Raw genomic sequence first — 23,338 nt, 5'->3', positions numbered from 1 at the left:
TAACATCTTTTGCCAATTCCATGCAGTGTTTTGTGCTGTTTGTTTACCAATGAAAAAATCAACCCATTTTACTTCATCAACTGTGAGCCATTTCTCTGTTCTTTCTCTTTTCTATTAGCTCATGAAAGTTGTATTTCTGGGAAAAAGAGTTGTTTATTGTCATCTTCCTTGTACTAGTTTGGAAGAATGATGGTATTAACATCTCTGTTCTTCTATAGCTTGGAGGAACACCTCAGTAGGTCGTCACCTCATTTGTAATACAATAAGGCATGCTTACTATTTACCTCGTTGGCAAATAACCTATCTTTCTAAAAGCTATAATAAACCAATTTTTTTCTATAGCTTACATTTTTAAACTTAAAAAAAAGACCCATTTCTCAACTCAAAACAGTACCCTCAAAAGCTAACATAAACCAAACATTTAATAGTAAAATTTAGAACTAAAATGAATCAGGTCCATATCTCTCTTATGTACTAGCCATCTCCAAAAGTCGCTCCTCATGTTATCCCCAAGGTCTTAACAGTATGGTTGAACTCATAACTATAGTTGAGACTTTAGAGTTCCATAAATAAGAAAAACATGGCTTGCTTCTTATCAAAAGACACTTTCAATCCTTTGCAGAATTAAATGGCAACTTGACCCGTTAAAATTGTCCGAGTGGATCCAGTATTCAATTCTGGAACTCAAAAAATTGCAAAAATATGTTCGAAGTTTTACACCACGCCCAAAGTATAGACAAGAGGAGACAGGTAACAAAACTGTGAATGTATTAAATTTTCATAAGCTGCAACTCAACAAATATTTATAAATATTGTACAGAGAACAGAACTCAATGCCCGGTATAATGGGGCGTGAACTAACCCCATGAAACCGGACGAAAATACCAAGAAATGAATGAGAAAAAGACCATAAAAATATATATAAAAAAACGCAAGCCCTAACCAAAAGTGGAAAAATGATCGTTGCTATGAGCCTGTTTGCACAGTTAAGGCAGAGCATTTCTTTGCCAACTTCCCTTTAAATTGTCTGATCCTGGCTTCCACCCTCACTGTGAGCCCGATTTTGGTCTCCTGTCTTGCTTTGGACCGTTCCCTTGTCCACATGTGCTGATCCTTGACGTCTTTCTTATAGTATTTGATCTCTTGGATGACATGGTGATCCATGGGATTGAAGGATCTTTGAAAGGCGATATGGGTCAGATAAGGGAGATTGCAAGCGGCGGTTATCACAAGTGTGATAGACCAGTAAATGGGTGCAGGGGCAAGAGCCTCTACAAGGATGCGAAAAGCATTCCCAGAGAAAATTGGGGAGGACATGCCGTAGAGGACTAGGAAGAGATACCAAGTGAAGATGCTTCCCCAGACAAAGAGGTGTTGGATCCACGTGAAATGACTCATCGTTAGCGCGATTTGGCAGTTAACTGCCCAGATAATGCAGGTGAACATAGTGGTCCCCACCGCAGCCATGTCTGCGGTTTGGCCTCCGGCACGGAATGCTTGGTCATAGAAAATGTTGATGTTGAGGAAGAATATGATGAGTGATGCGTAGAGACCATTTGCCATCCAGCCAATGATCCTATACCAGTCGAAGAACACGTTCCTTGGTCCTTGCTGGTAGAGTGCTGGAAACTGCAAAGGTGGGTAGGTGTCAGCACAACTAACTGGAAGATGAAAGCTCGTTTAGGCCCTGTTTGTTCTGGATTTTGAGAACAAATGTGGTCAGGGTTATAAATTTCGGTTCCTGTGTCAGTTTCGGCCAAATTTCAGCTAGAATCATGTAAAAATATGACAATAATTTGTTTTTTTTTTTGAATGGTAAAAATATGACAATAATTTCGGGGTTTTTTTTAATGTCCATCGAAATGTTTAAAATTTGGGCGATTTCAGTTAAACTTTCGTAAATTTCCGTGGAAATCATAACATTTCAGTGAGAATTTTTAAAATGGAAATTGTTAAAAAGGGTAAAAACAAAATTTCGGTAAATTTCGTCAAATTTTGGAATTTTGGTGAAATATCACCGAAATCTTGTAAAGAAATAATTTCATTTAAATTTTGTTTCGATTGTTGGACTCAAAATTACGTTATAAGACACCAAAACAAACAGGGCCTAGATATAAAATTGCAAGGTCGATGAAACAAACGGTCTAAGAAACCCACCTGTAAGCAAACGTCGGAAGAAACATCTTGCTCAAAGACTCCCAACGATATGACGGGCAATGAGGTAAGAATGACATTGAAAAGCAGCATGTACCAATCATCATAAACTGACTGCCCAGAAAAGCCAGTGTATGCCTCAAAATAGAAAAGGGTTAGGCCAAATGCTATATTCTTGTAGAAGAAATAGCAGACCTGAATGCAATAAGTTCCACAAGGAGTTAGCAATATGCCACATCTATATGGTCTCTATATATTCAATGAGCAGAAACAAAGAGCACACTCAGTTATTACCATCTGGGCAATCCTCTTGTAGCACCAGTGCCCATGGACAACAAGAAGCCGCTCCAGAAACCGAAACTGGGCGATAGAGAAATCACTAGCCATTACAGCCTGCACAAAACTGAAAATTTATGAGCATGCAAAGCAACTTTCATTGAAAAAAAAAAAAAACAACTTTCACATGAAACAGATGCCTTTAAAGAAGAACAAAACTGATTTGAGTTTTGCTTTGTATGACCATGGCATATGGACAATGTTAAACGAATACACAGGTACGCTCATACAATCATTAACAATATATGCAACACAAATTGGGCATTTTTTTCTGGATGGCACAAGAAATTACCAATTTGCACTGGTTAGTTACTAATATTTCGAAAATCTATACTATAAATAATGGGAAAACCTGGGCGACCATAGACAAGCCACGAGGTTATGTAAAAGCGTATACATCTAATTTTCCCTTTAGCTATTAAAAACCTTATAAATGTAAATTTCTTTACAAATACATTGAAGGAATCTATATGTTATTAAGTTCAAATATAATATCAACAGACCTTTGTTGCATGGATTCGGATTCGCGGGTCGGGATTCGACACAGATTCGAGGTCTTGGATTCGACAAGTCCCCAAAAGTAGGATTCAAATTCGGTAATTTTTAAATAAAATCAAATTTTCAAAATTAAAAATTTAAATATGTATATATTTGTGTATACATACGTATATATTCATGAAAATTTTGAGGGTAGAGGGTTGTTGTGAGTTTTATATTAAGAGAGTCGAAGGAGGAAGGGGTTGTGCACTGGGGTTTTCATTAAAAGAGTACGAGCTGTGCTTTCATATAAAAAAAAGTTAAGAAAACACATCTCAACTCAACAAAGCCTTTGTCCCAAACTAGTTGGGGTCAGCTAAATGAATCCTTTAGAAAAATTTCATGAAGAAGGTGAAAGGAATCTATCCGGCTCTAATCCTGGCTCTAGTTGGGTTCTTCCGACATCAATAATGAATCGGATTTTAAAAGAGACAACGATGAATCGGATTCGCCTGAAAAAAACTGGATTCGTGTGGAAAAGAGACAACGATGAATCGGATTCGCCCGAAAAAAAACAGAACTCATGCGGGACACGGCTGCGACAAGAATCCAGGTGTGTCCCACATGAATCCATGTCCGATTCGCAGGTGGAGACGTGTCGACACGGATTTGGCATAGGGGGGGGGGGGGGGGGGGGGGGGGGGGCAAAGAATCCATGCAAATTAGAAACAGACTATACATGGCAACAAAATCTCGTAAAAAGAAGAAAACCTAACCAAATAAAATGAAAAACCCAACATAGTCTAAACCTATAAGGATTTTTGGTCACAGACGAAAAAAGAGAAAAAGAAAGAAAGAAAGATGGCTCCTGGAACATGCATGCCACATGTACATAATGAATCTGCGAGCCATAAGTTTCCATCATGAACTGATGGACAACCCCAAGTCTAGCCCATTGTATCTCATCCCACCATAGTTGGATGATCCTAGAATCTCGATCAAATAAGGTGTCTTAAGGAGCCTGCCAAAAGAAGCTAAACTACTAGACCGTTGGTTTTCGCTGAAAATTGATCTTACAGATGGGGCATGCATCTGGTGTATGCTATGTGGGAACCAAGGTCGATCATTAAGAGCATATCTTAATAATGATAATTGGTAGTAAACTCAAAAAGTTAAGCTCTCAATTCTTACTGTGCCTTCCTTTGCCTCATAAAAGCTTGGTCACAAAAGCACATATTGCATGAATCATGTCCGTGCATACATGCTATTTTTTTTTTTTGGTGTGTGGGTGGGTGTACCAAGGGGGGCGTGGGTAGTTTCCTATAATGGGAAACCAGTAGATATTTTTAAATTGCAACATAATGCACCAATCAAAGTCAGAACACCAAGGATAAAAAGTTGCACAACCATTGCTCATCTACTAGAGACCAGCAACTGATGGCAAAATACTAAAGGGGGCAGAAGCTCGAGGTAGATAGCAAATCATCGATCAGTTTCTTTGAGACTTCGACATTGAGAAAACAAGACTTGATCATCTTAAATTGTTTAGTAAGATCATGATAATTAAAACAGAATTGAATTCCCAGAAACAATATGCTCTCAGAGATCTATTGGTTCCAAAGAATATTATTAAGTGACGGCCCATATATTGTGGTATATTTCCTTCTCCTAGTTGTACTGTTGTAGTTGTGACAAGTTTGAAATCTATGAGTGTAACTTAAATACTTGGAAGACAAACCAACACCCTCGAAGATACAGAAGCAACCTATTACATGCATTACCAACCTGCATTCCTTCAACTCCACTGATACCGACACCAATGTCTGCCTCTTGAATCATTCCAACATCATTTGCACCATCACCTATTGCTAGAGTGGTTTTTCCTGTTCCTTCTTTCACCAACCTGGTCACCTGATGCAATAAAACCCCAAAAGCAGAACGAAAATAAGAATCTTCTTTTGAGCACAATATCAATTGCAAGAGAGAAGCCAGGATAACAGTGATATCAATTAAAGAGTGACAATATCCTACGAGGGCCTTTTGCCTTGGGGAGACCCGACAACATATGACAGAAGCACAATCAACTGCCAGACTTAAAAATTGAAGCTTCATATCATCCTCTAATGCATGAGATAAAGTTTTCCCATCGATAATTAGAGCGAATGCAGCATGAGGGTCCTTTTCCAGCTTGATCATTTGTGAGGCATTAGTGATTTGCATCAGAATATTCTCTTTCACAGCCTGATCAGTCATCAAACATAGCAACAAAGTCTAATATGAAATCAACTTCCCGCAGTACCTGTACGGTGAAAGTAAATTAGTGATGATGGCAAAAAAATACAGTAAACCAATCCATACCTTTTCAGGATCTTGGGATAATGCCTCTGCATTCATTGTGCTTATGAAGATTTGTTTCATGCCTTGACGAAGTAGACTGCATGCGAATCTGCAACACACTAGAAATTAGCATTCAATGCAAAATCTGATGGCATAGTGTGCCAGCCAAGGAGCTGAGTGTTTTGCAACGGAATAATTGGAAATAAAAAAAAAGTGTTTTGCAATGTGGAGGACGCATACCCTATGTTGATAGCAGTTTCCATCTTGTCACCTGTCAGAACCCAGATCTTGAGACCGGCTTGTGCCAGTTTATCTATGCACTGAGGAACCTTTTGAGAAGGAAAAGGAAAGCATCAAACCTCACGAGGACGTAAAGGAAACTTAGAATGGAAAAAGAGACTGAAAAACATACCCCCTTCTGTAATTTGTCCTCCACAGCAGTCGCACCAATAAGAATCAAATCTTTTTCCATCATGTCTGCAACACGTTCAAGAAGGGCTTCTCGTTCAGGCCCGATAGTAGTCTTCGCTTTGAGAAACTCATTGTTCCAAGCAGAATACTCAGGCTCCTCAAGTTTCCTGTATGCAAGCACTAATGTTCGCAGCCCTGCTTCTCCATATTCATTTAGCTGCCTACTTGTATCTTCCTCATACACTCTTCCATTTTTCGCTAGCCTATCAAATATGATGCTGCATGATTCATAAACAAAGAGCTATAATTGAATTCTCGAAAGAAAGCAAGATCACATAACTTAATGATGGTTAAAATATTAGAATATAATGCAATGTCAGGGTTTTCAAAGGTTATGGTGGTCCATCACCATGCAGTAAAATGTTTTCTGTTCATACTATAATTGTAGCATTTTAGCTGTGTATATAATTAACCCCCACGCGAGAGGGGGTGGTCAACCCTCTAACATTCAGATCGGAGGGTTAGTATCAACCTACATGGTTTTAAATTTCGGCCGAAACGTTTTGTTTCGGCTGAAATATTTCGGTTTCGGTGGAAAACGAAACGAAATTCATAGTGAGTCGGAAAAGTACCAAACTTCGCCGAAACGTTTCGGAAATTTCGGACGTTTCGGTGAAGTACAAAATTTCACCCGAAATTTCAAAAATTTCGGTGAAATTTTTACAAGATTTCCTCCTAAATTTCGTACCGAAACTGAAACCGAAACCGAGATTTGAAACCTTGTGATGGGAATGATTTTTGGGGCACAACCTATTTAGGCTGACGCCCATTTAATGGACGGTTTGGATCATCCTATGGTGCGGGTCATACCGTACTTTTAATAAAGTAAGGAGTGCCATCATCAAAATACAGTAGTGCTGATAACATTTCCCTATATATATATATATATATATATATATATATATAAGGAAATTGCTAGCGTCCATCGCAAAAGGCATTTCCCGGCTGGTTTGTCGCACCGCATGTCAAACCACCCCACCTCGTGAATGGAGACAACAGTTGTTGTCTCCATTCACTAGGTGGCTAGTCTGACATGAGACAGACCAGCTGCGAAATGGCTTTTGCGATGGACCCTAGCAAATCCATATAATCTTTTTATTTTTTTGGAAAATTGACAAATATATTCATACCAGCAAAATTACAATGGGGACCAGTAGTCCTACTAGATTTACATAGTATGAATTGCCCAAGAGCATTCTCCTTTGCCCAAAAGAAAAACACATTACCCCTTACATTACCCAATAGCCTCAATTTAATCGAATCCACCAAAAAGTGTGAAATTTGTGGGACCCCTAAGTCAAGATCGTGACCTGCCACGTTACACCGATTTCTCCACTGTAATCCGCTGGCAAATTCAATTTTCAAAAATCTAGCTCAAAGGCCCAGAGCTATTGTGCGCCCCTAACCGTACACGATAACCAACCACCCAACATCATCATCCGATCTCCGGCGGCCTCCACCTCGAACCACCACCAAACACCGACGGCTCCCCATTAAAAATATATCAAATTCTTCCACCATCTTCTCCAAAACCTACTTCCACTAACCAAAAAATGTCTCATCCAAAAGTATACTCCTAGCCCTAACCCTAAACCGTAACCCTAAAGACTATACTACTCCCCCACCTCCTTCCCCAATCAACCCTAACCCTAACAACCCTAAAACTCCTCTCCTCTTCCACCTCCTTCAAACCTTAACCCTACAAGGTTTATTGCCGCTATCCACAACCTCCCTCACCTCCATATCCAACCTCCTCCTTTTCCCCCGAATCCGAACACTCTTTTCCTTACATCGGCCCCTTCCACAGCCGCCAACAACTCCCCCATCCATTTCTCCATCAACCCTAAATAGATCCGGCTCTTTCACCATTAAATCCGGCCTTCTCGAGCCCAGCTCCGGCCATTCCGCCCTATATATGGCCCCCGGCTTTCCATGACCCCTGGATCCGATAATCCACAGCCTCTATGGCCTCGTAGCACCTATAGTTGGCCTTCCACGGCTCTAGGTTTAGCATCCCACGGCCTTTCACGGCCACCAGCAACCTTCACGGTTTTCCCTGGCTCTAAATCCAGCTTCACGGCTTCCATAGCTTTAGATCCGGCCTCCACGACTCCCAATTCAGCCTCCACGGCCCCAGATCCTGCCTCCACAGCCCTAGATCTAACCACCACGGAAAAGCCATGTTCCAGATCTGGCCTCCACGGTTCCCGATTCGGCCTCCACGGCTATCTTTTGCAAACCATGGGAGAAACGGTAAAAAGAGGGTTAGAAATGGGGAGAGAGAGAGAGAGAGAGAGAGAGAGAGAGAGAGAGAGAGAGAGAGAGAACGAGCAAGAGAGAAAGGGAGAGAGAGCGAGACGAGAGGGAGGAAGATGTGGGAGAGAGAGGGGACGAGAGAGAGGGGACGAGAGAGAGGGAGACGAGAGAGAGAAACCGCCTCCCTACCTAGGCCGACGCCCTAGGGAGGGAGCTTTTTTTATCGCCCTTTTTTCGCCCTATGGGCAGTTCTATATATATAGGGAATACTGTTTCTGCTCTCAAGCCTCAAAAATCCATGTGGGCCCACATTTTTTGGATGATCCAAAGCATTCATTTGGATGGTCCAAAGATATAGATAGGGTGTGTACAAAAAATCAGCCCCATAGGTGGACAGATATAAACCTCCCACAAATATGTACATTTTTAACCTCCACAAATGGCATGGTTAGGACGATCCTATGGGGCTATTTTTTGTACACACCCTATCTATGCAAGGGCCTATCAAATGAATGCTTTGGATCTATCAAAAAATGTGGGCCAATATATTTTTTAAGCTCAAGCCCAGATAAGCTTATCTCCGCTAGCGCAGAAACAATTCTATCCCTCGGCTCTCTCTTTGGAAGAGATTTCCGACTCGTGTTATGATATAGATCCTTAAATATGACTCGACCATTCATTATTGCCTCTCTGGTTTATTTTTAGGGAGATATATGGCCTCTATAGAGTTTCGCATAGCCTTTGGGAAGGCTCGGGGGTCAAGGCCTTCTCCGATAATCAATAGGCAAGGCGGATTGATGATCCTTGGCCCTAATAGCTATTATAGTATCCGGTGAGTTGGGTGAGGGAGAGAATGACTATTGATGGCTTGAACTTGATGTATGAGATACCGTAAGGGCTCCATATCTCAATAGCATCTTTGTCTAAAGCTTTGGATGAGACTGAATATCCGAAACGCATGAACGATATGACTAGAAAGTCATTCAAAACTTGATCGAAGAACTAGCATTTATTGAAGAAGCCATGGAGTTGATTAGAAAAAGTACTAGTTTGAAAGGCTGTTGGAATAATCCACTACAAGATTTACATTAAACCCAACAGAAGCACTTGAAGTACGAAACGGAATAGGGTTTGAGTGTCGGAACATCACTATCGGGTCATGCAAGGCTTGATCCTTCTTCTACTGCTTTGAGCTGGACCAACCTCAAGCAAATCTCTAACAAAATCAAACGCCAGGTCTCATTGTGTTATTTGCCGTGAAAAGTGCTGCTTGAACTCATATAATGATCTATTAGAACCGGGTTCAAGCTTTAGAATATAACACAAGAGGCGTTAGGGATTTTCAAAAGGTAGCGCTCCATCACCATGCACTAAAATGTTTTCTGTTCATACTATAATTGTAGCTATCAGCAATTGATCATTTTAGCAGTGTATATAATTGCATATCTATAATGCATATTAATTATGAAATGAGTCGAGAACATATTATTATTATTATTTTATTTTATTTTTGATGGCATAGGGTAAGTCGAGAACATATTATGATTAATAAAGAAAAGTGAAACAGCCCTAAGACAAATGCAGAAGGAAATAAAAAATTATATACAACCATCACATCAGCAAACTATTTGATAGCTTACAGGTCCTCTGAGGAAAAAACACTGAAAAGGGGAATTGAGAATCAGACCTGTCTGCACCTTTGCACAGAAGAAGAATTTGCCCATCCTCATCCCGCACAATTACAGACATTCGCTTCCTTTTGCTACTGAACTCCAATAGATTGAGAATCTTGAACTCCCTGAAAATTTACCACTAGACAGATAAGAATTCAATAATCTACAAGAAAAAAAATAGATTTGAGACGCAGAGCTGCTACCTTTCAATTGGGTGTCCAGACATATTATATCTTTCTCGGATGAACACACTTGACTGCGTTCTTTTACAGAACTCACACCCAAATTCTCTTGCGGCAACAAGGAAAGCTCCTTCGTCTGGCGATTCTGCTTCATAGTTGAAACCCCCTGTTTCCTCATTTGACTCAGGAATTGCTGTGTGACAGAGTGCCAAAATTCGAAAAAATAGCAAAATAACTTCTGCATTGGGTTCATTTAACCAACTCCCATCCATAAGGCGATCGTCTTCAAAGCTGAACCCCTTTATTGGATGTTTCCTTGGCTTTCCAATCTTATGTGTAATCACATTTTCCAGTTCAATCTCCGATACCGCGACATCGTTTCCACTTTTTCCCCAAAAATCATGAGTGCCTCTGTTCTGCGCTGAAACATTGGAATTTTCTGGGTTCTGCTCATTAAGATCACCAGCCATTAGCTTCGCAGCAGCCATTTCAACTTCACTAGAGACCACACCATATGAAACACCAGCAATAGAACACTTTAGGAAATCCATCTGGTTGCATGTCAAAGTGCCCGTTTTATCTGAAAGAATGGTGTCAACCTGACCAAGCTCTTCGTTCAAATTAGATGTCCGTGCTTGTGCCGGGTTTCCAGTTTCCTCGTCGTACATTTGAATGTCTTGGTTAATAAACATTGCTTGCAAGACCTTGACAACCTCGATTGAAACATATAGAGAAATGGGAATTAAATATCCATAGAGGATAAGAGCAGTGACCAGATGGAAAATGCCCGACAAGCCAGGCTTTGTTGGATCATACAAACTTGTAGTGTTATGTGGCTGCAAATACCACCAGTCAGGCATCAGGAACTTTGTTTTTACTGCAAATCCAATCGAGCTAATCAAAGAGATCAAAACAAGAAGGGTAAAAAGGATATATATTATGTAATCCATTTTCTTTTCAATCCTGCTCCTTTTAGATGGGGATTTTGTCGAGTTCTGCATAACCTTGCTATCATGACCCGTGAATATAACCACTCCATACACATATGTGGTATTCCTGAGCTTGGAATCTCTGAGGAGAATTTGACTAGGGTCGAGAGCAAAAATCTGCCGATCAGACTCGAAATTACCCACAAACGTGTAAAGGTTAGGGTTAGGGTCTTCGCATTTAATGATTCCCGCAAAATTCTTGAAATCCTCATCGTCACCCAAGGGCAGAGTTACCTCCAAAGATCTCTTAATCTTCAAGTTGGTTTCACCATCCAAATTCATGGTCTCCACATAGCAAATCCCATCTTCATAGCTTGAAGACAACAAAAGCAAGTCTGCAGGAAAGAACTGATCTTTCTCAACTTTCACCACATCTCCGACCCGAATCTTCTGCCACTGTTTGTAACCAAACTTACCCTCCCCCTTGTGGATGCAAACCTTTCGACTATTGACCTTCATATCCTGTATAAACCTACGCCAATCTTCCAAAGCTTCTTTCGCCATACTCAACCCAACAACAAAGGCCAAAGGGGCAATCATACTCACAGCAGAGAAGGGTGCGACAGGAGTGAGCGACAGAATGGCAGCCAAAAGGAAGTACAGATTGGCAACTCGCCGAAACTGCTCGAAAATCGCCTTGGGAAGGAATGTGAAGATATTGTATTTTGTGGTCGAAATGTAATTCGAAGGGTACTTCAGGGGCTTTTTCCGATGGACACGAGGTTGATTGCAGTAAACGATTCGAGAAAATCCAGGGCCTTCTAAGGAATGGGCACCCCCCTCTAACTCTAAGACGCTCGGACGGATACAAGAGAAAGTGTAGAGATTGCTCCATCGGAGCTTCTCCCTTATCCTCGTTGCCCTAGTCATCTTCTAGGGTTTCAATTCAGACCAAATAAAACCTCGATCTATCCGAAAGATTAATGCCCTCCACAATCCCTCCCATCAATAATAAATTTCAGAGGTTTGAATTGACAAGTCGCCATGTTGAGGAAGAGAGAATAATCTGAAATAGTCCAAAGAGCGAAAAGATAGCCAACATCAATCTCTATCCTCCAAAATCTCAGCAAACCCTAAAATTTACAAGATACCATTATTCCCCACATTCAAGTGAATCTCAGAGCAGGAAATTAAGAAATTTACAATATTTTTACATCTAACTTCGCATCAACATTACCAAATCAGAATCCTTACATCTCAGAATTTCAAATTTTTCCAATGGTTGAATTTGAATGTAGAATGTGAATTTTATTTTTTTTTTAAATTACGAATTTGAATCTAATTCTTTCTAGATCTACAAACTCCGCAGTATAAAAGATAAAAAATATATATATAGAAAAATTCAAATTCCGAAGTTAGAACACCAAAAGCGCCAAAATTCAGAAAATAAAACGCCTAAAAGTACAGAATTTTAGCTAAATTTGAAATCCTAACGATCAAACCAAATCACATTGTTAATTCCTCATGTCAAACCTAACGAATCTCTGTAGAGCACGCTAAAAAAAGTGGAAAAGCTCTAGAAAATCGATCCAGCTACAAAGAAAGGGGGAAAAAAAGCAAAAGTACCTGAAATCATGACGAAAAATTTTTTAAAAAAAAGTCCTCGTGAATCTTCAAGGGAACGAGCTGTAATAACAGATCTCCATTAAAAGCATTCTTCGATCTATCGATCGATCGAAAAAGAGAGAGAGAGAGAAAATGAGAGAAAAATGGAGAAAAAAATAGGGTTTTGCAGAGAGCACGGACCAATACTAGGTTTTCCCGGGCCCTCCTCGTCAGTTACAATTTTTGGAACCTATTTTTGCGTTTCTATTTTTTAAAATTCTTATTTTATTGTTTTTTTATTTTTTATTTTTTACATTCGAAGATGAGCTGGAGATGAAGCTACGGTGGGGAACAACTGATCGTTCTGTCGAGGTGGGACCCATCAGCTATCTTACGTGGCAAGTCTCCACAAAAAATAGAATCCTGGATTCTGGATTTTACAAGCACATAAAAAATCCAGGAATCTTGAATCCTGGATTTTACAAGCTAAAACCTGGATTTCTTTTGACCTCCACAGATCGGAGAATATTTTCTGGACACATCCTATCTACATCAGCCCAACAAATGAACGGTTTAGATCACCCAAAAAGGTGGGCCCCACTGTTTTTTGGGGGCATGCCATCCACCGTATAATTTCTCCATTTCAAAATCATGAAGAGGGGTTTGCTAGGGGCCATCCCATAAGGCATTTCTCAGACCGGCTGTTGCATGATAGAGCAGCCACATAGGATGAATTAAATGAATAAGAGAGATTATCATACTCCTGTTCCAAAGTATGTTGCCTAGGAAGGCTCTCCCACTATCAAATCCAATGTCTGATCGGACCCACAAAATTGCGAAGTCCAAATTCAAATTCAAATTGATCATCTAATGGGACTCATCTCTCATCTCACAATTCTAACCATCTAATCAAATGACTTGAATGTAGATTCACTTTACAATGGGGGGTTTTTCACTTTAGTTGGAGTAGATTAGAAAAGCTATGACTTTTCCAAGTGGGCCCGTGAAATAAAGCATCTTAGTCTCATCCATGGTGGGCCCATAACAGCAGGTGTTGGAAATTAGGGTGACAACAATGTTGGGTGGCCCCCAACCACTAACGGCACCCTGACTCAATGAAAACACGTGTACCGAACTTCTGTTATTATGATATATATATATATATATATATATATATATATATATATATATATATATATATATATATATATATATATGTGTGTGTGTGTGTGTGCACCCTTTTTTCTTACTGGTCCACCCCCCTTAGTGTATTTATGACCATGGTTTTAAATTTCGACACGGAAATGGGGAAAAACCAAAACGGTATTTTATTTCGGCCTAAATTTCACCCAAAAAATCCTGTTTTTTTAATTAATTTAATATTTCACCGAAATTTCGACCGAAATTTAATATTGAATAAAATAATCATTTCGTCTGAGTACCAGATCTCGATCGAAATTTCAAAATTCCAGGGGTCCGAAACGGGTACCGAAACTTAAATTTTAAACCATGCTTATGACTACTCTTTTTTCACTAAAGGGGTGGCCCGTGGAAGAAAAGGGGATGAATATATTATTTCCCTTTCTTTATTGTTAAGCAACATGTGGGGGCCAATATAGAGAGCAAAAGAATAAAAGATGGCACGCAATGAGCAATTTTTCGCGTTTTGATTCCATTGTCGACATCTAAATGAAATGATGTCGACACTACTTTGTTTGATAATGACACTCTTCTCATCATTTTACACTTTTTCTAATCTACTCCAACTTTAAGCTTATTGGAAACAACAAAATATAAAAATAATATCTAAATCAATAATAATTATTGATTAATCATTGTGTATATAAACAAAATATGACGTATGAGTTTGTAAGTTAATATTGTTTGTAAGTTTTTTTTTTTGATGCCATAGGGTATCCCCACCCCACTTCGTGGGGCGGGACTAGTCCCTAGGGATGCACGCAGACACTCGGTAGACCACGCGCGCATCAGTTGAACAAGGGGAGATTCGAACGCTTGTCACTGGGGAGCATACCCATGACTTACGCCAAAGAGCCACACCGAGCCACACCCTCCCGAGTTGAGAAAGTTACAATGAAATAAAAAAGAAATATTCATGAGATGATTTGAATATTCCAATGAAATATTACACATATAAACCAAATTCAATCTACACACTTCTCCACCCTTCCCATAAGTCATAGGCAGATGCAAATTTGAAGCATGGGGGAGATTTCACCCATGAAATCGTTAATACTTTAATAAAAAAGAAATCAGAGCTTTTATAAATCCATTTGAAGACTCTTGCATTTCTTTCTTTCCATAGTACACATATAGTAGCTAAGAAAGACACATTCCATAATGTTCTCCCTTTTTTCTTCCATTGGACTCCCGATCAACCCTATAGAAGATCGATGAGTTTTTCAGGGAAAACCCAATTAATGCCAAATATACTTAGGAGTTTACTCCAAATCTTTCTAGCAAGATTGCAATGCAAGAGCAAATGATCCATTGTTTCTCCCGCCCGTATGCATAAGGCGCAATGATCAATGAAGAACGCTTCCTTCTACGTAAGAAATCCAGAGTTTACCCAATGGTCAATGATGAGCATCATGGTATGACGTTGGGGTCTAACAACCAAGCGGTTCACATCTTTGAACAAGGTTGAGCCCCAATTTATTTTTTATTTTTAAAATATGTGCACATACGTACATGGGTACACATATAACACATATTTATTCATTGCGGCCCACATTATTCCAATATACAAACCGTTCATTTGATGGGCCCCAATGTAAATAGGCCTTTTCTCAAAAATCTTCTCCATAGGATGATCCTAACAGTCCGATATGTAGAGGTTGATCGAAGGTTTTGGATCATCCTATGGAGATGATTTTATGGGCAAGGCCTATTTATGTTGGGGCCCAACAAATGAACGGTTTGGATCTTTGAACTAGGTGGGCACATGTGGGTTTTTCTTTTTTTTTTTATATATTTTAAATACGTTTTTTTATGGTGTCCACCTTCTTCAAAGATCTAAAAGGGGCGATGGCACCATATATGGATCGAAGATACTGACCACTTAAAAGAGGTGAATACAACGACACCGTATAGGCGACACCAAAAATCGCATGGCATATTTACATTGGGTTAAATGAATTTTGGATCTTCCAAAGAAGTGAGCCCAGGTGACATTTTTAAAAAGATAAAATGTTACAAGGTGTTCACCTTCTTTAAAGATCTAAATCATTCATTGTTAGGCCCTACTCGTGTTGAAAGAGGAGAGAGAGAGTAATGGTTGTGACAATAAGTATGGCTGGGTGGAGCCTATCTTGTTCAAAGATCTAAATAATTCAGTTCATAGAGAGATTGTACATACTATTAGGTGAATTTATCAGCCCCCACTGCAAATTCTGACAAAACACCAATTAATAATTTTTTTTATCAATTTAGATTACCCAACAAAGTCTCTGACTCCACCCTTGAGCGTGTTCAACCCAAAAACAAGATTCGAAATGGATTTATGGCATCAGTAATCATAAAACACAATTTCAAATAAAATTCTGACATACCTTTGTTCTATGATTCGCGACTGACGGTGATCAGTGACTTCATCGGGTTGATCCTGTCCTTCTGTTTCTTCCTGATAACACTGTAACTCTCTCTCTCTCTGTTTGTGTGTGTAGAATGTAAGATATCTATGGAGTTTCAAAGAGCGTGACGAGAAATAAATAGCCTATTCTTGTGGGCTCTCATCATGCGTCCAAGCCCACCCACGATGTGAACTTCCTTACGTTTCTTCCATCTTCATCTACTGTCCCGAAAAACACGGTGAGAAGTTCCACACTCTTGTTTCGTGTAGTTTTTGGATATATGGAACTTGAGATTTTTTAGGACTATTTTTTCTCAAAGTACAGTGAGTCCCAATGCTTATGATGATCCAAACCGTTCATTTGATGGGCCACTACATAAATAGGCCTAAATCATCTCCATCCAAACTTCACGGATATGATTTACGCCTATTTACGTAGCGGCCCATCAAATGAACGGTTTCGATCATCATAAGCAGTGGTCCCCATTCCACATCACATGCACTCATCCTATGAAATCTCAAGGCAATCGGCAATCAGGGCCACTGATCAAGGAAAAACTTAGGCCATGTTTGTTTTGAATTTTGAGAACCGATTGTAAGTCCAAAACTCATTATTGGTCTCAAATTTGGCAATATCCACAAAGAAACTCTCCTCCAATGGATGCAACTCGGGTCGATTTTTGGGAATTCAGGTTGAGCATTTACCTTAAAACCAGGTCCGGTTCGGTTTGATTCCTATTCGTCTTTTCGCAAAAAGCTCAACCCGACCTAACCCAACTCCATGGGCAAGCATCTAAGTTCAACCTGTATTCAGTTTCATCCATAGAAAAAAAAAACATGTTATATTTTGGTGCTAGTGCACTCATTTGGTGCACATGGCATGTGTACACACATAGATTATCCATCTACTGTGCACACCATAATCCAAAAAAGAACACTAATTGTTTGATCCTAACTATCCAATCAAAGGATTTTTGAGGATTACAAATGGATATGTGAGAAGAAAAATGCTTAAACAACTGTGGTTGTTAGGCTCTTTCCTAAATAACACATTTTGGGGCCCGGTTGTGCCAAATGTGCATTATATTCGTTCATCCAATCAACGACCATGACGAAGAAAGCACCATAATAGGTAGATCCATGGCCCTTGATCTATCAAGCTTCATTTAGGGGTGGTTTGGATACAAGGATTTTATAATCCAGGATTTTACAGGCTAAAGCTAGCCTGGATTTTATAAGCTAAAACCTATATTTTTTTTTTTGGATACGTAAGTTGGGAGATAGATTTTATAAGCTAAAACTTGGATTTTACAATCCTGAAAATGTACAATCCAGGTTTTAGCTTATAAAATCCAGAATTTAGCTTCTTCTTCTTCATCTTCCTTTTGAGATCATCGTTCTCTTTGCACATATATGTCCTCGTGTGGGACTAAAATTTTGATCACAATCACTGGACAAAGGTCCTTACAATGTTGGTTAGGACACTTCATTAGTGTGATTTTTGGGCTATGGCCCATCCATGATGGAGCTTGGAAGAAGAATAATGTTTGAACATGTGAAGATACCGAGGCCATGTTTGGCAACCATGAAACTTTTTTCCATGGAACATTAGCTTACCCAGTGTTGAGAAAGGGGTAAAGAGAGTGGGAGAGGGAGAGAATTGAGAGAGCATAAGAAGTTATTGTGATCATGCAAAGTTGCTAAAAACAAGGGAAAATAAAACTCTATTTTGAAAAGAGTTTTTATTTTCCCTATTTTTAACCACTTCTCACCCTCTCCTCACTTATGCCCTTTAAATCTCTATCTCCCACCCTCTAGCTCCTCTCCCACCACATGATAAATCAATATTCCATGGGGAAAACTTTCACAGCTGCCAAATATGGCCTAACACGCACAAAAAAAAAATCATTGGAAGTGTTAAAAGCATAAATGATTAAATAACACCAACTCTAACAACTTAAGCTTTTGGAGTAATTGGTTATTTCACATGGTATCAAAGCTATTACATGCCTCACGAGAGGTCATGGGTTCAAAACCCAGCAACTTCTTAATATTAAAAGTCCACATGTACGGCCAACCCAAAAGAGGGGCCACACATGAGGGGCAGTGTTGAAGTATAAATGATTAAATAATACCAACTCTCACAGCTTAAGCTTTTGGAGTAATTGGTTGTTTCACAGATAGTTCCATTGGACTTGTTTGGTTTTGCGGATAGTGGGGTCTATACAACAGAGATTCTCGACTACATACACAATCTATGTATTAGTTCCATAGCAGTCTCCACTTAATTTGTTCTTTGGTTTGACATATGAGATGGGTATCTCATGTAAATTAGGATGTGTTTGCTCATCATCCCTTAATTTGTTCCCAATTTTTTGTTTCTTGAATTCTCACAATCACTTTTTTGGAGACACTTCATTTCACTCCAAAAATAATCGCCCAAAATCTTCTTCCGGAAAGCAAAAATAGATTATTACTCAAGAAATATGCTTTTACCAAACACCATTTTTTTATTCTTTCGAACTCCAAAATCAGAGAAAGCAGTTACCAAACGCATGCTTATTTGTCAAAACAACCCTTAAAAACAAGTGTAAGTGAACTCACCAACTCTTTTGCCTTATGTGGGGATGCAGGTTAGATGATATTCTTACAAGGTCTTTACTGGAGCCTAATTCCATAAGAGAACTGGTATTAATTAAGTGTAGGCATTTTCTTCTCACAATTCATATTTTATTTGATTTTCTTTTACTTTTCTACAGATTGGACAAATTAACATCGGTGCCATGAAGGAGGCCTCTCTTTCTTCGTCTCTAGAATGCAAATGCAAAATGTCATAGTTTTAAAACTCCCCTGAGTCGACTCCCATTTATCTTGGCCGCGTTCTTGTCCGAGTCCGCATTTCGCCCTACAAAGTCAATCAAAACTCCTTTGACTTTGACGAGTTATGACCGTATTAACCGAGTACTCGACATCATCGAGCCCAGTCGACTAAGATTTGTTTTGGCTGTGTTTTGACCCTCATCCGCGTTTTGAAACACAGCAAAACGTTACAAATATTTTGAAAATGACCATAGAAATGGGCATGATCCATGCATTTCTACCGTAATCTCGACTCTTAGTAATGTTTGAGGGATGACATGATGAAGTACATGTTGTATCCATATACGAGATATCAAAATATTAATGAACGTAAGAATCTATGTTTCCATAGAAAGTGACCTCACATCTTTTTAAATATGATCTCCTCTATAACAAAACTACACACAAATGAGACCCAGTCCTCTCTGAGAACAAGACAAAATTTCAGCCAAATGTTGACCTAATACTGTTATTAGAATAACTAGAAGGGTTGGTCGTGCTTTGGTATTCTAAGGGTTCTCGTTGACTGGAGCGATGGGACTCACATTGTGTTTTATCACCTTATGAAAACAACTGGGTCCTAGTTTTCAGCAACTGGGAGCCTCTGATCCTTAGCAATCTCACTTTGGGTGTATAGCTTGTGTGCGTAGGGTTCCTCTACTCTAGAGTGTAGAGATTACCTGAATAAAGTGGATTGGAAGAAACCAAATTGAATTTAAATTCTTCAAAGAAAAAAAATGATATTATCTTTCTTTCCAAGCACCCATCTTTCTATATTTTACCAACACAAACTTAGCAAAGACTTCAAGTCATATTTATGATGTTAGCCAAATGAAAATGTTAGGAAAAAAATTACACCGTTAAGATATTAGCATATTTTACGTTCTTTAACCTTTTTCGGCAGCCCTTCTGCACTTTTTTCACTGCAGAGAGTGAAAAAACCGAGAGATGTTCTCCAATATCGGCCCATAAATTTCGAGCGGAAATGTAGGCTGATTTACGACGAATTCTCAGAGCAAATGGAGTCACTCCGAGCAATTCTATTCTGCCCATTTTGTCCCGTCTAAAATAATCGACAATAGGAGATGTTGAAGAACATGCCCAGACTTTTTATTTCTAGGTCTATACATATTTTATACTTTGGGCATATTTTATCTTGGGGAGTGATAAGTCGACCCCCATATATCTTAAATCGGCCCCCTATGTGTCTTTCTGTCTCTCCTCTCCTCTCTCTCTCTCTAACCCAAAGGAGAGAGAGACACATAGGGGGTCGATTTAAGATATTTGGGTTCGATTTATCACTGCCCTTTATATTTTCTTTTTTAACCCAGGACCTTAGCTCTGATACCAGGCGAGTCTTTAGGCCAGTTTTGAATACCAAACCTTCTAGAAATGGGTCATTATGGATTAACGCCTCAGTGGGCAAAAGAAAGCATCAATGAGAAAGACATCATGGGTTGACTTTGGTGACATGGAATCAGAAAACTACTCAGGCACGAACCTCAAGGAATCAAGGCCCCTAATCAACTGAGTAGAGCGACTATTTCATGCATGCACTACGAAGAGGGACCTCGACTGAGATAAGAAATGAGAACAAAAAAATTAAAGAAAAAGATTGGCAGAAACGCTAAGATGGTGATGACATATATTGGCAATCTTGAAAGTATGCTACAAGTTTGGATTTTGACAGTTCAAGAATTTCTTCTTCTTTTTGTTTGGGGAGTGGTGACATCAAATTTGGAGATAGGGATTTCACTTAGGGCAAGAGGAAGGTTCAAAGATGAGGCGGTGTTTTTATAAATATAAGGGGTGGAAAGGCAAGAGAGAAAATCTAGGGTGCCATTATCACTTTACATTGGTTGTTGTTTGGCTAAAGACAAACATGAGAGGGTGTACCTAGTAAAATGAGATATGGCGTTAAAACTTCTATTTTTGGAATGGATGCCAACATAAGGAAAAAGGAATAGCATCAAAACGGGTCGGGAATGTTGCAATGATTCCCAAGAAGGGGGACTAACAATTTCTACCCCAGCCACTTTTGTCTTTCAACTGCCACCACACGTTGCCATGCTATGCCATTTCTGGTTGAGGCAGCACCTTTCCATCATGTTAAAGTATAAAAGATTAAATAACACCTTCTCCAATAGCTTAAGCTTTTAGAGTAGTTGGTCGTTGCACATGATATCAGAGCAACATGTTATGAGAGCAGAGGTCCTGAGTTCAAACTAGTAAAAATCTACATGCAATGTCCAAACCCAAAAGAGGGGCGACATGTGTCACGTGTAGGCCAACCATAAAAGAGGGGCCACACGTGAGGGGGAGTATTAAAATATAAAAAATTAAATAACACCTTCACCAACAACTTAAGCTTTTGGAGTAACCGGTCGTTTCACACATCATGCCTCATGGCTCTACAAGAAAGAAAAACAACCAATTCACTGCAAAGGACACATGTTAATCAAGGTCATCAGAGGAGGTGCCTCCAGAAGCTACTGATAACAGCTGATGTAAAGCGAGAGCATGCGGATCTTGAAAATAATTACTGAGTCATCAAAGAAGGGTAGTAAGGAAAAAGAAGAAGTAGATGCGAAGCCGGGCGGACGGCTAGAACAGCTGCCCGCCGGAAAACGGTGTAGCTAGCATTATAGTTAGGCCAACATGATCAATTGCTCTAGTACCATGTGAAACAACTTAGTTACTCCAAAAGCTTAAGTTGCTGGAGAAGGCGAATTTATTCTTTTATACTTTAACACTCACCTTTGACTCTATACCAGCAAAAGATGACTTTATGCACATGTAAAAGTTGAAGAGATAAACCCTTTAACATATCCAATGCAATTTATTTAAAGATTAATGATGATTCATAAACTAAAAGTAAACTGCAAACCATGTAACTAATATCAACTGATAAATTTTAATTATAGGTTCCAATGTTGTAATCTTATCTTATAATTAGTCAAAAAACGATCCTACTTTCCCATTCAAAGATGCCAAACCAACTGTAGTTTCCATTGAAAAAACAAGAGGAACTTTTCAAAAATTGTTGTTGTAGGTGGGGCAGGCCATAGGAGGGGAAAGCACGTCCTCAACGTGGAAAAAGGCTAAGGAAGGGCCCTCCCTTTTTCATATCCATGCCCTATATAGTATCTTTTTATCCATTCATACAGTCTCTCCATGTCCATTACAAACATAACACCATGCCTGATAAATAACTCTAAAAGTCATATGCATACATGTAAGTTTGAAGAGAGATAGGGATTTGATATCAGCACACCTCTTTTAATAATGGCACTCTTCTCTTTGCTATATACTTTTGCAATTAGCTATTAATGAAATCTACAATTATTAAAAAAAAAACTACTAACAACAAATCAAAACATGATCAATAAAGTTTGGAGTCCCGATATAAAAACAAGAGAGTGCATACATCATCTCTCAGGCTACTAATATTCGCACTACCACATTTTGATAATGGGGCGAACTCACCTTGTCTCTTTTTTTTAATTGGTTGCATTGAGCTTTTTGGGAATTGTAATAGCCTTTGACAATTGGTTGAATAATAAAAGAAACCCATTATATTAAACTGCAAGTAGGTCATTCAAGCTTTCCAATATGGGAGTTGCTAGTGTCCATCGCAAAGGGGTTTTTGCGGCTGGTGTGACGCACATCAGACTAGCCACCTCATTCATGAAGACAACAACTTTTATCTCCATTCACGAGGTGGCTGGTCTGACATGTAACAGACCAGCCGCAAAAAGCCTTGTGCGATAGCGCTTAGCAAATCCCTTCCAATATATATGCTTGCGTTTGATGATAATCCTAGTAGGAAGGCAAAGAGTTCAAAATTTTAAACATAAATGTTATTTAAAACATAAGGGTGTGTTTAGTTATCATGGATATTTTTTTTAATGATAAATCAGTGTCTCCAAGTGGAGATGAGGGTGAAGTTACTAGAAATTTGGAAAGAAAATCCAGGAAACTAGTGTTCCCGATTTTTAGCCACAACACTAGTTTCCTGGATTTTGTTTCCCGATTTTAGCGACTTCACCTTCATCTCTCCTCGGATACACCGATTTATCATGAAAAAAAAAATCATGGCGGGCAGACATGGCCTAAATGTTTTAAAACTTGTTTTTTTAAGGAAAATTTAAAATGGCAAAATTTGATGAATTCTTCCACTTCACAATGATACAAGTATACATAAAAAATAAGTGCCACACTGGGTGTTACTTTCCGGGCCAAAAGCAGAACTACTTTGGTGGGCTTGTTAAGGGTCAGATCATGAGCTATTATGATTATCGGGCTAAAAGAAGTGGGCATTAAAAGCCCGTTGGGCCTTAAATTAGCCTTAAGCCCATAACTAACTTTGTAGCTGTATGTATATATATAAGTGCCATGCATATGGACCATATGGTAGATGTCATGAGCATACATAGTGACTGTCTAGGTTTTCCCTCCCCATTTTGG

General features: G+C 39.2%; 1 protein-coding gene across 5 annotated transcripts; it reads right to left on the bottom strand.

The window, feature by feature from the left end:
• Nucleotides 1–751: 751 nt before the first annotated feature.
• LOC143893120 (putative phospholipid-transporting ATPase 4) lies at nucleotides 752–16,114 on the bottom strand. Of its 5 annotated transcripts, none has more exons than XM_077398099.1 (11): nucleotides 15,993–16,114; nucleotides 9,908–11,881; nucleotides 9,719–9,829; nucleotides 5,717–5,993; nucleotides 5,545–5,633; nucleotides 5,326–5,413; nucleotides 4,999–5,238; nucleotides 4,753–4,878; nucleotides 2,449–2,547; nucleotides 2,158–2,349; nucleotides 752–1,629 (listed from the first exon to the last, which is right to left on the bottom strand). In XM_077398099.1, exons 2-11 carry the CDS (start codon nucleotides 11,743–11,745, stop codon nucleotides 967–969), a joined length of 3,723 nt encoding a protein of 1,240 aa, XP_077254214.1. In that variant the 5' UTR covers nucleotides 11,746–11,881; nucleotides 15,993–16,114; the 3' UTR covers nucleotides 752–966. The 5 variants fall into 5 exon arrangements, with proteins under 5 accessions (XP_077254214.1, XP_077254213.1, XP_077254212.1 ...); XM_077398098.1 differs by having other exon boundaries at nucleotides 9,908–11,948; nucleotides 15,993–16,099; XM_077398097.1 differs by lacking the exon at nucleotides 15,993–16,114 and adding an exon at nucleotides 12,442–12,590.
• Between the last annotated feature and the right edge of the window lie 7,224 nt (nucleotides 16,115–23,338).

The sequence above is a fragment of the Tasmannia lanceolata genome, unplaced genomic scaffold (assembly GCF_043159265.1).
Source record: "Tasmannia lanceolata isolate RefF3 unplaced genomic scaffold, GAP_Taslan_0.1 ptg000015l, whole genome shotgun sequence".
Lineage (NCBI taxonomy): Eukaryota > Viridiplantae > Streptophyta > Magnoliopsida > Canellales > Winteraceae > Tasmannia > Tasmannia lanceolata.
The sequence above is the reverse complement of the archived record's forward strand: the minus strand, read 5'-3'. Positions and strand labels throughout refer to the sequence as shown.